At 37.8% G+C, this 14,680-nt stretch overlaps 1 protein-coding gene across 1 annotated transcript; it reads right to left on the bottom strand.

Annotated features, from left to right (window-relative positions):
* Nucleotides 1-1,043: 1,043 nt before the first annotated feature.
* APOOL (apolipoprotein O like) lies at nucleotides 1,044-14,322 on the bottom strand. The gene is made up of 9 exons (XM_035325124.1): nucleotides 14,226-14,322; nucleotides 10,052-10,153; nucleotides 9,363-9,482; nucleotides 7,877-7,931; nucleotides 6,834-6,932; nucleotides 5,586-5,677; nucleotides 4,567-4,653; nucleotides 3,403-3,559; nucleotides 1,044-1,677 (listed from the first exon to the last, which is right to left on the bottom strand). Exons 1-9 carry the CDS (start codon nucleotides 14,235-14,237, stop codon nucleotides 1,580-1,582), a joined length of 822 nt encoding a protein of 273 aa, XP_035181015.1. The 5' UTR covers nucleotides 14,238-14,322; the 3' UTR covers nucleotides 1,044-1,579.
* Between the last annotated feature and the right edge of the window lie 358 nt (nucleotides 14,323-14,680).

Raw genomic sequence — 14,680 nt, 5'->3', positions numbered from 1 at the left:
TCCAGTCTTGCACTTGAAAATGACCATCTCTTCCTCACTTTCATTTCCTGCCTTATGTCTTCAAATGTTTCCTTGAAAATGGCATATGAAACCTGCCATGTAACTTTTCTAGTGCTCTGTGATGGGACACCGTATGCATCTTGTCTGGTTCTGTGACAATTGACTTAATATCCTCTGATTGCTGCCTGAACTCTGACAGTTTCCCGGGCCATAAGAAGTGATTAAAGAAACAAAACACATGTCATTCTAACTCAGGTGTCCCAAGCAGGTTTAACTGATTGAAATCTTCTTTTTTAAACCTCACATTTACTGACTTTGTGTTGGACTCTGTATATGCCCAAATTTGGATTCCAAAATATCAGGTCTGTTTCTGAGCCACCATAAAAGCCTTATTTGTGATTTGCTTATTTATCATTTGTGCTTTGTGCACATCCCATCATGCAATATCCCCTCAGCACTTTTGCTACTTCCACAGTAGCACTAGAACACTGTTTGCCTGTATTAAATCACCTGTCTTTGCAGTAGCAGCCTGAGAAGAAGGAATCAGGTTGTGAAACCTATCCTTATTGAGAACAGGAACAAATATCCCTTCATACCCCGGTGCTGAAAATATACATTCATTCGAAGCAGTGCTTCTTTGGGGTTTAAGACTTTCAAGCAAACCATCTGTCTGCATAGTGGTGTTCTCACTTTCTGTTCTCACTGCCTACTACTAGCATTTTTACAGATTTGTCAGCACTTTTAACCATTTATGCATTTCTTACTTTAAACCTCCAAACTACAGCAGGTTTCCGTTTCCTAAACAATGCTAGTTCACTCTATATAAAGTGAAGCAGCATTGTTCTCATGTATTAAGCAATTTGCATACAGTTCTTCTAAATATTAGAAGTAGGTAGAAACTAATACCTAGTCTATAATGGATGTTTTGGAGATCAGTTGTGTGTTTCCCCAACTTAAGTGACATTTAAACACAAAACAAGCATGCAAGACAAGAAGTTCAGTTTCCATTTACCTTTGTGAAAGAGGCAAACAACAACAATGACTTTGCAACAAAGTGACTTGTTTATACAAGCATTAGAGATAATGCTCCTCATATGACAAAACAACTGATTTTTTTAAGGCTACTCGGAGCAATAAGAAGTTGCACTTCATTCCAGAGCTGAAAGTGAGAAAGAAACAAAGAAGCCTCTCTAACCCCATCCATCACATTCTTCTTTTCTATCAGTGAAAATCTGAGCTCAAGTATAGAAATACGTTTGCATTTTCAAATCTCCTTTGTGAAATGTCATTTATTAACAAGTTTGGCACAGAGAAACCTCATTGTGAGAAGACACTGACAAATCTCATTTTCTCAGTGTCGCACTAGTAACACCGAATACGAGTGAATTCTCACTGCTCATTGGTAGTGAGCAACTAAATATTCATTAAACAGAATCATGCGAGTCAATAATACAAACTGGGATATATGAAAATACCTGATTAAATTATACCTCACAGAGTATGAGTCACAAGGATCATTCCTTCCCTTCTTCCCTCCCCCTTATCTGTAATACTTTGCGAAGCTTTATAAGCAGACATCTTAGCTTCTTGTACTGTACATATCCACATCTTCTGGGCTGGACTGACCATGGTCCATAAGTTTTGGGTCAGGTTTAAATTTTGTCGTCTTCCCTGTTCCTGTTAGAAACATGAAAGAAACATATTAACAAAATATATTAAATATTTTTTTGAGCTCTAGAAAAAAAGCTTATTGACACATTTTGAGAATTACTGAATTATTAAGCTCTTATGAATGACCAAAAAATAGATGTTTTCTAGTTAAAACTCTGTAAGTGTCACAGACCAATGAAGTAATGGTTGGCACGGGGGCTGGACTCTTCAGAGGTCCCTTCCAACCTCGGCCTTTCTGTGATTCTGTAATGTTGTAGTTATTAGTATACAACAGCAGATGGAGTTCCTGAACACCACAGGGTGAGAGAAGAATTAGTGATGGAAGCACAGATGGAAAGGAAGGGAAAGCTTAGGATGTGGGAGAAGTCTTGATTCTTTCTGCCCACACTGCTCCCAGGAGCACAGCTGACCCCATAGCACAGTTGAATTTTCCTTGAGGCTGCTGCACAGCTGCTCACAGCCAGAGGGTAAGGATTCCAAATGAAAAAAACACACTTACATAGTTTCACTTTATGACTTCAAAAAGACTAAGATTAGTAAAATGTGTAGCCCTCACACTCAGCCTGAATGTCAAGGCACAAACACTGCCACATTTACTGATACTGTCATTATGGAGGACCTTTGTGTATATAATGCCAGGTTTATCTAGAACTGTGCCTCCTAACACTGCTCCACATCTATTCCAGCTACATCATCAGTTGGTTTAATAAATGGTGCTACATTCCCCTAAAAACTTTACTTTGTTTGGACAAATGAAAATAAAACTCACTAACAAACCAGATTACTTTAGGGAACATCTGTATTAGGGATGTGAACTAATTCTACCTGTGCAAGAGATCTACGATAGCTTTGAGATCAAAATATTCCACAAACTAAAGGAGAAAAAACAAAGTGGCAAAGCAAAGAAAGATGTGATTGTATTAATGATGAAAAGAAAGGGAAAAAGAATAATCCAAATATATTCTCTTTGCTTTCCAGATAAAAAAGCACTCTTGTAAAGAGCACAACAGAAAGAAGCAAGCAAGCATGTCGAGTAAAATTTTCAACCTACCCTTACAAATCTGACAATATTTTGAAACAAGTTCAATTCTACGTTAATAGGCAATTCTACTATTACTCTTAGCAACTGGCCTATCAAAATACTTGTACATGAAATATGCGGTTACATGTTCTAGTCAATTATCCCAGACACTCAAGATGCATGCGGAGCACCACTGCAGAAAATTAGCAAAATAAAATCCAGTGCTTCATCTGTCATTTACATATTCCTCTTTTACCTACATCTGAAGATAAAGAACACGCAGAGAAAAATGAGCATTAATTCAAATTAGCTGTTTTCACAAAAATAAATCCAGCAATAATCCTTAAATTCTGGCATAGAAAGATAATGTAAAGTAGGTATTTTACAGAAGTACTTGATGACATGATCTCATTGCTAGCAATATGCAACATGGTCCACACCGTATGGAATGAAAGAAAACATTACTGAGGAAGAACAAAAAATAGATAATTTTCAAACTCTGACAGGTTCCACAGTGAGAAAATTATCTCCCTGAGGCTGTGATATAGTTATTAAAGGATTCTGTCTTCAATATATTTTTAAGAATAATACACTTGGACAGCCTGTTCCATTTTAAAGCAAAGGTAACTACAAAATGAATCCAAGGACTTCAGAACCTGCCTTGGATTTGCATGTTGTAACTGAGATTACAGTTTGAATTTTTAATTCACCTGATGAAGGCACTGGATCTTTAGTACTCCAAGACTCTACTGGAGAAGATTCTGTTCTATTAAATGATCTTGACTCAATAGCAGATTCAGGTTTTGTATTAGAAATTTCTTTCTTTTTCTTATCTTCTTGTGTAACTGATTTCGACTCTTGCTGCAGCTGTGAACCAAACATGAATAAAATGCTTAATACATTACTGCAAAATTACGTTATCTGAAAGCTTATCTTGTATTAAATTATTTTCAGATATGAGATCATACAATGACATTCAGCTGGTAATAGTTGTGTACAGTGGATACAGCTGAAAAAAAAAAACACAGAAAAACCTGCATAAAACCTCCCCCCAGTTCAGATAGCATAACTTCAAATTTACATGTAAGCAATTTCATGACGGCATACTCCAGTCTGATCCTGTTTATACTTGAGACCCTCAAATTACTTCACAAAGACGTCACTGTTCTTTACACGAGACAGAAAAAATATTCAGATCTTACAGAACACTTACTACCCTTAGTTAACAGAACATAGAAAGACAAATATCTCCCTAGCAATATAAAGTAATACGTTATTCCATGGAGAAGATAATGTCAAACAAAAGATAAATTTTCCACCTGCAGTCAGTATAAAGAGGTTAACGAACATTTGTTTACTATGGCTGCAACAAGAACAGGACAAGAAAAAAAGTAAGCTCAATCTGAGACAAACACAATTTAAATCACAGGGTAACTTAAACAGACGTTCCGAAAGGATTGTGGAAGTTCCTTCACTGATATGTTTAAATACTAATTAGTCATGTCTGTGCTAATTCTATGCTATGTATCTTCTCTATCTTAAATTCAGTGGTCTCCTTAGGACCAAACCTTGAATCAGAATGGGTTAACTTTTGCCAAGCTCAAAATATGCTCTAAGAGAAACTCACTCTTCTCTTCTGCATCTGTGTGCTTGTGGAAGCACACAAAGGATCTGAGTGTCTGTTGGTCTGAGAGGTGTAACAAATCTTACATTAACTAAACAATGAAATTACAAAAATATCAGAAGGGTTTTTGCGCCTCCCTTAACGCTATCAGTAATCTTACACAGTATCAGCAGAATAGTACTTGACCTTTTCATTTACTTTTTTCTTCCTTTGCATTTATGAGTTAAGGTCATTACTTCAGAAAGCCTACCTTGGAGACATCCTCCTTTTTAGCCCACAGTGATCGCACCGCCTCATAGATTTGATGGCTTGCAGAAAATACCTTTTTCCCTGTTACCTGTTTAAAAAACAAACAAACAAACAAACACACACCACAATTTAAGAACAGCTTTAACCATTCAAATGCAACACACCTTATTTCAATGAGAACATGCTCAACACCATACTGAGTTAAGACATATTGTAATCATCTGCTTTTCAAAATCTAGTGCATATTTCTCTTACATCAAGCAAATCCTAAATAGCGTTTACATTGCTATTAGAAATCCACAGGAAGCATTCATATATATACATATCTATCAAAATAAAATCAAAATATATACATCTGTTCAAAATAAAATCAAAATCCTGTCAGAGAACAGTGTTTTGAAAATGTTAGCACAGTACACCGCAACACCAGCTTTAAAGGAACGCAGACTTGCCTCACTATTTTGGAAATGATCAAAGACAGTAACACAAAAGGGAACAAAAAAAAAAAAAAAAAAAAAAAAAAGATGACCTGGCCCACGGAAGCAAGCAATTCTTTGCTTTAAAATGTTCAAATCCTTCAGTCTTTCGTATTTTAGAAAAGGAATTTTATAATACCGCATTGAATAAGGAGAAATGTTAGAAGCATTCTGTAGATACAGAGCATTTCACAGCTGCAACCACAAAAGAATGTGTTGAAGCATAACGTAAGCAGACAGGAAACAAGGGTTTAGCTTCCCAAGCTAGGTCATGATGTGCAATGTAGCATTCCTATTCAGTTCTGATTCTTCCAACCCTGACATGTAAGTTTTAAAACAATGAATCAAGGAAGTTCTCCAATGACTTGAGAAACTGTAATCCTCATTGATTTGTATATAAGAAAAAAAATAAAAATAATAAAAAAATAAAAACTTATAGCAGTTTAATAATATAAGGGTGTCCAAAGATTGACAAGTCAAGTGAAACTGTAATGCTGTGACTAAATTCATTGCTAATTCAACATTAAAACACGAGGAAACTTACCTTAGCAATTAGTACTGACTGAGCTGGGTAGCAAACTGAAATTCCTAAAGTAGTAAGTCCCAACGGATAAGCAATTTTCTTAAATCTAGAATCTGCAGAAAGCCAAATATTTCAAATAATTAGACACTAAGGTAACATAAAGCTAAGTGGTAGTATCAATTAAACAATTGTTTAACCCCTAACAATTGTTTCTATCCAATTTATCCCCACTATGGCTGAAGAGGAGGAAACGCAGAAGGTGATTACAGTTCAGTAAACAGCCAGGTTTGTAAGAGACAACTGGCACTCTCAAAGTTGGTTTCCTGAGTGAGGAGCAATCCCAGAGCAGATTTTCCAAAACCATGAAAAATGAGAATAATGTCTGTGTCAGTTAGGAGCTGCAGTGGTTCTTCAGTAGTTCCATGCACACTCTCTCAAGGACATGGACTGTATGTAGAATTTGGAGAAGGCAGGAACCTGGAATCTTGGGCCTCTTTATTCCAACTGAGAATGGCTGGGCCATTCTCAGGAGTTTCTGTTTGTTGTCAAGAAGCCCTGATAGCAGATTCTTAAATCATTTTTTTTTTTTTTAATGCCTGTCTACTGAAAAGCAATAGGGATACAATAAGAATCCTTTCAGTAATCTGCCAAAATCTTGATGAACTCATTTGCTTTGCAAAATATTCTGAAAACACATGCACTCAGGTATTACAGATGAACATTTTCTGAGCAGTATTTTCTATCAGGATAAGTATTATTCCTTTAATATTTATCTTGAAAAAAAAAGAGGATGCTTCAAGTCTGAAACTCCCCTTTTGACTTCAAAGTTGCTGAAGTCATGCCTTCTGATGTATATTCTCTCATACCTGGTAGCCAAATCCCAACAATATGTAGTAGATACTTCTCTCTAGATTTTCTTTTTTTTCACTATACTCAACAATCCTACTTAATTTGTCTCCAAATTCCTTCCCATAGACGCACATATTGAAAACCAATAATGAACAAACTCAAATCACGTGAATTGCTGTCAATTCCACCATCAAAAATGGCTATATAATCCTGCTCTAGTGGGTCTTGGTCAGCATCTTAAAGAAACATTTAATGATGTCCTTTGAATTTATCAGGAAGGATTTAAGTAGTAGTAAGGTTTTTTCCTCAATTTCAGAAAAATCTTTTGACCATTAAAATCAGTACATGCTAAATATTCAACACATCAATGATGAAAATAACCAAAAAAAACAAAACAAACAAACAAACGAACAACCCTACCTTTTCTCGCCAGCACTACACCAGCTAGGCCTGATATTGTAATTATGCCAACTTTGGGAAGAAATTCGGGTGGTGGATTCTTCAGGTAAACATAAGCATCTTAGAAAAAAAAAAAAAGGTACAGTAATTCAACATTACTCTTCTATTTCCAACTTATTTCCAATCTTTTATTTCCAACTTAGGAAATAAAGGGGGAAGTAAAATTATAAATATCCAAAACTGAAAACAGTCCAACACTGGAGTTTGTGTTAATGAATGCAGATGCCTTATTTTCCAGGTGCACAATCTGAAACCTGTGATAGCCAGGACCAGAATCCCAGTCCTCAAAGCACAGCAGTAAATTCAGCAATTTTTCTCCTTAGGTACTTTATGATTTATAAAATGCTAGTCCTTAAGAAACAAAAAGGAAAACATAGCCTTAAGTTGTGATTTTACTGTGAGTTAATATAGATTAATTAAGACAATAAATATTTTTGAATTTCCCAGTATATTACTCTTATCTGTAATTTCAGATTTGCACAATTATTTAACTCTATACTCAAAAGTTTACAAATTAAAGTAAGAGTTAGCACTGCCTATGTGCTACCTACTCAAGAGTCACTCCCTTCCTTAAACTTCAAAAAACATTCCGCAGAATGCAAGGCAACGGGAGATGTTCTCTGTACCTTCTCTCATCACAATCACAATAAAAGCTAATGTTTTGACAATCCACACAAAATTCTAAATCCGCAGAAACAGAAGATATCACAAGATCTCAAAACATGGAAAAAAAAACAAAGGAATAATCAAAATCAAAGGAATAAGAAATACTACTTAGTTGGTCAATTCTCTCACTTGAGAACAGACGTGAAACTCCACAGTGACGTAATCAATCAGCAGTGGTTCTAGTAACCTTTTTTTACACCTCTCAAAAATATCCCAGCGTGGTCTCCTTCCGTTCCTTTTTTTCCTCTTTAAGTACAATTTACTGTTTTGACTGATTTTCTAAGCTGCTAGAAGAATCAACAGAAAATGTTCAATTCAGAAATATGTGATGTGCCTACCTTTCCCAAACTGAATTGAATCCATTATTCCATTTTTAACAAACAAATAAGCATCCTATAGAAAAGTAAAATAAAATAAACGTAAATACTTTGCCAAAGTAGACATTTTCAGTACAGAACTAGCCAGTAGGTACATAAGGCTCAAAAGAGTGAGATACATAAATATAATGTAACTACCAAACTTGTATTTTTTTTAAAGCTTCCATCCATATGTAATTAAACAATTTCTCTTTAATATAAAGAGAGCATTTTCAAAATTAACATCTTTGTGTTTAACCAACAAGACTGTAGTGCAGCAAAACATCTGGATGCCACCTGTGTAACATAAGACAGTCCAATTATAAAATACAATCTCCTCTTCCCCTGCTTTATTGGGTAAGTTTCTATGACTTCGTCTTCTAGATTGTGAAAATGGTGCTCAGCTTTGCTGAAGATATGCAATGCTCATATGGTTTAAGAGGTGCACTCAACTAGTTTGCATTATCAAATCAGTCAACTTAATTACAAGTTTTTCTTTATCCTATTATTTGTCCTCGGATTGCTACACAAATCAAGTAAATACACATTCTTTATGAGATTAATAAAAAAGAATCATGAGTTTTATCACCGAAATAGTATTTGTAGTAACACTGAATTTGTGCCACCAGAGGTCCCTGCTAGTCAACCTCTGACACTTCCCAATTAAGGACATGGAGAAGTTTGATACAGACTTCTAACTATCAGGTTTCAGTTACGTAGTCACTAACAGAATTTTCAGAGACCAATGGAAGTGTAATTGACAGAAAATACATGTACACATTTTGATTTCCATCTTTTTCTGCTCAGTCCTATTTTGTTTGTAACAGGAAAATACAAGCATAAAATTTCATATACTAAGAGAAGTCAGGGTAAGAAGCTGCCATTGACTAGCAATAAAGAGACCAGTGACAGGTATCACATCTTCTGTGAGTAGAGTATTCAGTAATCGAGTTGTGACATTTTTGACGAACAGTTAGTAATATCCTGCTTTAGCTGTTAATATTGGATTCACTGAGTTTGTCTTTCCTAAAGTACCTGAAGCAGGTCTTTTAACCTGTTCTTTGAAAGCAGCACTCTGCACGGAGACTGTACCTGGGATTTCAGAATTCCAAATGCATTACAGTTATGCTGGCAAGAAGTACCCTATGAAATTCTTGCTGCAGAAGTCAAGAAAAAGGTATTTCTGAACTTGACACTGTGGGCTGGCCTAGATCCACTTGAATATTGACTGAAAGGGACCTATTTGATCTCCCTGCCTTCTGATTTGGAGAACAGGAGAACACACAGGTTCCCTATTAAAAGAACAGTAGAGAACAATGAGAGAAGGGTTCATTTTTGCGTCTTAACTTACAGGTCTCTCCTAATACAAGAAACTGAAAAAAAAAATAGTTAAGTATGATATTGTTTGGAGTTTTTAGTCTAGTGCTGTCAGAAATTGTAGGAAACCTTGGATGCAGGTACTTCTTACCTTACACCATCCAACGTAGCGGCCAGTTGCCTGTCTTACTGAAGAGAACTGCTTCTGCAAGTGACCAGGCTGTTCTTCAATGTATTTCAATTTGAGAAGTGGTGAGCTGTAAATTGGAAGCTGGAAAGAAAAGCATAACTGGACTGCAGGGAGACTGTTTTGTACACTGACTGGTATTTATTTACACTGAATAGTGTTTTTCTAGACCACAAATCTTTAGTCTTCCAATTACAGCAATGTCTGCATATTAAAGCACGCTCTTTTACATTTAGAAAAATGCATTACACAAGTGTGACTACAGGTTAATTCTTCAGAAATTAAAACAGGAAGTACTGTACAGGTTCCAAGAAGTAGAATTACTGAGTATGATAAAAATTTATTTTATTCATAAAAAGCATAAGCCTGAAGAGTTGTAAGATGCATGTAATTTATTGCTAGAAACTGTGCAATAGGAAGAGACTTACAAGCAAGTGTTATACAATTTTACTTTACTGGCTTAAGTCTGGAAAAAATGTAATAATCAAAAAGAGATAAAACCTCACTAACTTACACTCTTCATGTTTTATTTGTGCTGTAGAGGCCAATTACATAATACTCAAGTATGTATTTTATTTACTGGGAAATAAAAATCAGTGGAAAGATATTTGTCGATTTTTCTAGCTTTCTTTTCAAAAATGGCGAACTCTTACTTGATTTGGCTTCACCAGCTGACTTTTGGATTCCTTTTCTGTTGCTGCGTATACAGTACATGCAAATGGTAGACCAGAAGAAACAGCTGCCAGCTTTACCACCTGAGACAGATGAAAAAAGGGAGTCAATGCAGAAATAAAAACTTCAATATAATCTGAATTTTACTATAGTATTGTGCTTGATCAAATATGGGATTAAATTAGTCACTTTCAAAATCTTTTTAAAATGGCATACTTTCAAAAACCTCCCCATATTACAAACACTTTCTGAAATACCAATGGTAAAGAAAAAGCTAGAAATCACCAAGAACATCAGTTCTGTCTAAAATACTGTGGAGGATTTTGTGATCAGTACCACTTTACTGCTTTCATGACCCATTATGATAAATTAAGTTCTAATCTAGTCAATGCATAAGTACTCCAAGTCAATGAATGACATTTTTATTTCAGCAAAAAAGCACCTCAATTTTATTTACAGGAATTTCCCACGATGTCAGCCATTATGTCATCTCCTTTCCTGTTCAGAGAATGGTTCAAGTATTGTCTGTTTGGAAAAACTGCATGTCAACAATAAGCAAAAATACAATTCAATAACTGGAATAAAGAACTGTCTGCTTAACCTTTCACATCACATCACCTGCCATGCAATTTACCGACCTTAAGTTTGGTCATGATAGCTTCAAGTCTACTTAGAGCATGAAAGTTGGAAAAAAATAGCTTATGTTACACAAAGCTTAAATTCAAATACAACTTCATATTAACTTTTTTTTTTTTTAACCTCACTGCCTTAGCATTCCAACTGGAGGTGCACTAAGCACGCTGGCATACGCCGACTGCGGAGCACTCACCACTGCCATCTCACTGCACCCCAGGCAACCCCAGAACATCCCCGGGAGGCCCTGTGGTTGCTCAGGAGCTTTCTTAGCACTGGAAACCCCCAGGATGCAGCAAATAGGTGGAAGAGGATGGAAACAGTCACAATATGAACCAATCAACAAACTAACTGTCCTTGAGATAATACTGCAGAGAGTGAAACAGCACAGCCTGACCTACAGAAGATGGTCCACGGAGGTACAGCAGTCCTCAAAGAAAGGCCTGACTTTTATATTATTAAAGAAAATTATTAAAGCCAGCATACCAATTTTCAGGAGATACTAGAAGGAAACTAAAATTTAAAAGTGAGAAAGCACAAAAAAAGTTACTTTGTTTGCTTAAGCCTGATTAAGTTGCTTTAGCACTACAAAGTCTGCTGTGACTTTCTAAGTGTAAGACGTAACACAGGAAGCTGAAATGTGCATGCTGAAAGCAGTCCAGTTCCCGACTGACACTAATTTTGGGTGCCTGAAGACAAATGCATAAATGTTTAAAAATCAGCTCTACTACCTAATGCTTCTGTTGGCACAACCACTCCAAGAAGTTTTCACTCTTTTCCATGGAAATCACAAAGAGCCAAGAAGAAAGAAAAGCAACGTCACCTCACCTACATTCAGCGGGCTTCACTACGGTGAGTTATCTTCTTCTTTGTCGAATGACTACGTATATTAAAAAGACGTAAATTAGCTACGGTATTTTTAATTTATTATGAATTTCGTAGAAATATTTGATTAAAATAAGATAATTTACCTATGATATCTTCAAGACATCATAGAGAACTAAGAAACTACAGGATCATGTAGCCCTATCAAAGGCTAGGAAAGAAATACAGAGAAAAACATCTGCAGGCTGTAAACATGCTGGAATTGCACAGCCAATCAGTAAAACAACTCCAGAATTTCAGTCAATTACAGATTCAAAACAACAAAAAAACTCTCACTAATAAACTTGGGAAATATTTGAATTTGCCTTTTTTTAAAAAAAAAAAAAAAAGAAAAAAGAAAAAAAAAGGAAGTTTAGCTCAACATCTGCTCTGCATTTTAATAATGGTTCTTCTGTTACCTGAATTAATGCTCTGACCTAAGCACCGTGAAAATAACAGAAGAGAATCACTCAGTCCCTAATAGCAACAGAGCTAAACACCAGAAGCTATAAAAACCATGAGCCCAGATGACACTTTCTGGAGATAAATTCAATATGAATATAGATCTAAACATCACCAGAATTACAGGTATCACCAGTTACACGCCTTCATGCCCTAGTTAGGGAAAAAAAAAAGAAAAAAAAAAAAGTGAATGGTAATGGTCAAAAGATTTCCATCCTCTTGCCATGCTACTGACACTGCAACGCATACCAGTAAGTTGTTTTTGCACAGGTATAAAAAGCCCATCAATTGGTTCAAAGCTCTGAACTGCACAAACTAACAGACATGGCACTATTTTTCATGAGGAGACTGAAGAGCAATTATTAGCTGATGAAATATGTGCTATGATAAAAATACGCTCTCTAGCAGAACATTGTTACAGCTATGCATTTTAGTAGTAGAACTGGAGTAAAACTGATCAAAATATAGCAATAAAGCTGTCAAACGTATCTGGATAGTTTTGGCTTTAAGTCTCTGCACTTTTCAAACAATCTACTTCAAAGTGTTAGAATCTTACCAAAGATCAAAAATACATTTTATATTAAACAAACAAACAAACAAAAAAAACTAAGAAGTTTCATCACTGTAAAGAACTCCCTATCTTCAACTCAAAAGATGCAGAATACAAACAAAATGAAACCACATATTCCATTTATGCTAATCTCCCAGACATAAGTAGTTTCTCACTGAAACTCCACAGATGCACAATTCTGCTTCAAGAATTGGTGCACAAACAAGGGAACTTCTCCTGAAGGTAGGAACAAGCTTGCAAACGACCAGAGGAAATCAAAGAAGTGGGCTATATGCAAAAACCTGATGCCTTCTCCATCACAAAATCAGAACCTACTAGCCAGGTTAAAATGAGATTAAAATTTTAGCAGCTGCTCCTTGCCACATTTTCATTGGAGAGGTGTTACTAAATGAATGATAGGCATGGGCTTATAGTTGTCTGCTATCACTTAGATGTCTTGATTCGAAGCAGAAAACTGTCTCTGATATCTTTTTTTTTCCCCCCCCACAAGTTACATGAGGCAGGAAGATCATTAGAAGCTTTAATTCACATATGTATTTATTTACAAGTCTCTAAAGACATCTACAAAACATGCACGTAGGTGCAACAAAGTGTCCTTCCACTTCAACTCAACTTGCTTAAACTCTGTGGATTTGTTTTTGATCTTTGTCTGCCAGACGGTAACCCACGGAGAGGGAAAACTTAACAACAATGGAAATCTATTAATTTTTCATAGTAATTAACAACACACAAATTCATGTCACTTATCCAAAGGTACGGAATCATTCAAATCTATGTGCTCAACAATATTACTTCAGGATCACCAACCATATGGTGAAGCCAAATTATTTCCTTTTTCAGGTACAGCCTAAGGCAAAAGGCTCCGTTCCCATTCTGTCGGCTGTCCTCATTTGCATCATACCTTTCCCTGCAGTCACACATGAAGACTCACGTGTGAGCAACCTATTCCTCAACTGGACTGTGAAGACCAGAAAACCCACAGACATATTTGAGAGAAAGCCTTGATCTCTACAGGCACATTTTGCCCTGTTTAAATGCACTATTTAATCTACAATTAAAAACATTTTAGACACTTGTGACCAAGTTAGTTTGTAACAGCGTGCTTCAATCATGTACTACCCTTACAATTCCAGTAAAGAGCAAGTATCCTGACGATATTTCATCTCCTGAATAAGGAGCGGAAGGCATTTCAGAAAGCCATATGTAGACGGAGAACGGCCAGAAGAGAAATACTCCTTTAATTCCCTGGGCACGACGCACCAGCTCTGGAGCCAGCTCCTTCTCGCACCCATTCCGTAACGGAGAAGCGCGATGCCGAGGCCTCCTAACTCCCCCTGCCCCTTCACCTCAGCTCCCCCGCGCTCCAGCCTCCTGCTCCCACCCCTGGTGTAAAGAAGCCGCGCAGGCAGCGCCAGGGCCCGCAGGGGGCCACACGAGCGGCACGGCCACCTCCCCCCGGCGCTTCCCCGGCCAAGCGGCGCCGCGAGCCCTCGAGGGCCGCAGGAGGCCCCGGGGTGCCCTCAAGCTTCCAACCCGGCCGCGGGTGCCTCCCGGCGGAAAGCGGGGAGAGCCGGGCCGGGGGAGCCGCCGCGGCAGCGCCACCCCCCCCGCCAGGCGGCACTCACCTTGGTCGCCATCTTAGCGACAGCCCCTGGCGGCCGCGGGGCGCCGGGCTCCGGGCCGCCGGGCTCCTCCCGCGCCGGGCGGGGCGCCGCGGTCGCTGAGGCGGCGGAGGCCTGGGGTTGAGCCGCTGACGTGCCGAGCAGCCGGGGCAATGGCGGCTGCACGGCCGCTGCCACGTGCGGTGCTCCCTCAGCGGCGCTCCCTGTGCCGGGTCCTGAGCGTTCAGATAGCCGGGCAGCGCAGGCGTCGGGCCTGTGGCGAGCTGATAACCGAGCCGTGTCTCTGATAACCGCTACGTCTTCTGGCTGCGGGAAACGTTCCATCTAGAAACGTTCTAGTTCAGGGTGTATGGTCACTGATACTGCTGCAGTCACAAAGCACAAATCCCAAGTGTCCCCGTTTTAAAACATGAGAGAAAAAAAAACGTGTGAACTGCATTTTTTTTAATCAAGGAAAC

Source organism: Oxyura jamaicensis, chromosome 4 (genome assembly GCF_011077185.1).
Source record: "Oxyura jamaicensis isolate SHBP4307 breed ruddy duck chromosome 4, BPBGC_Ojam_1.0, whole genome shotgun sequence".
In the NCBI taxonomy this organism is placed as follows: domain Eukaryota; kingdom Metazoa; phylum Chordata; class Aves; order Anseriformes; family Anatidae; genus Oxyura; species Oxyura jamaicensis.
This window is presented reverse-complemented; position numbering and strand designations above follow the sequence as displayed.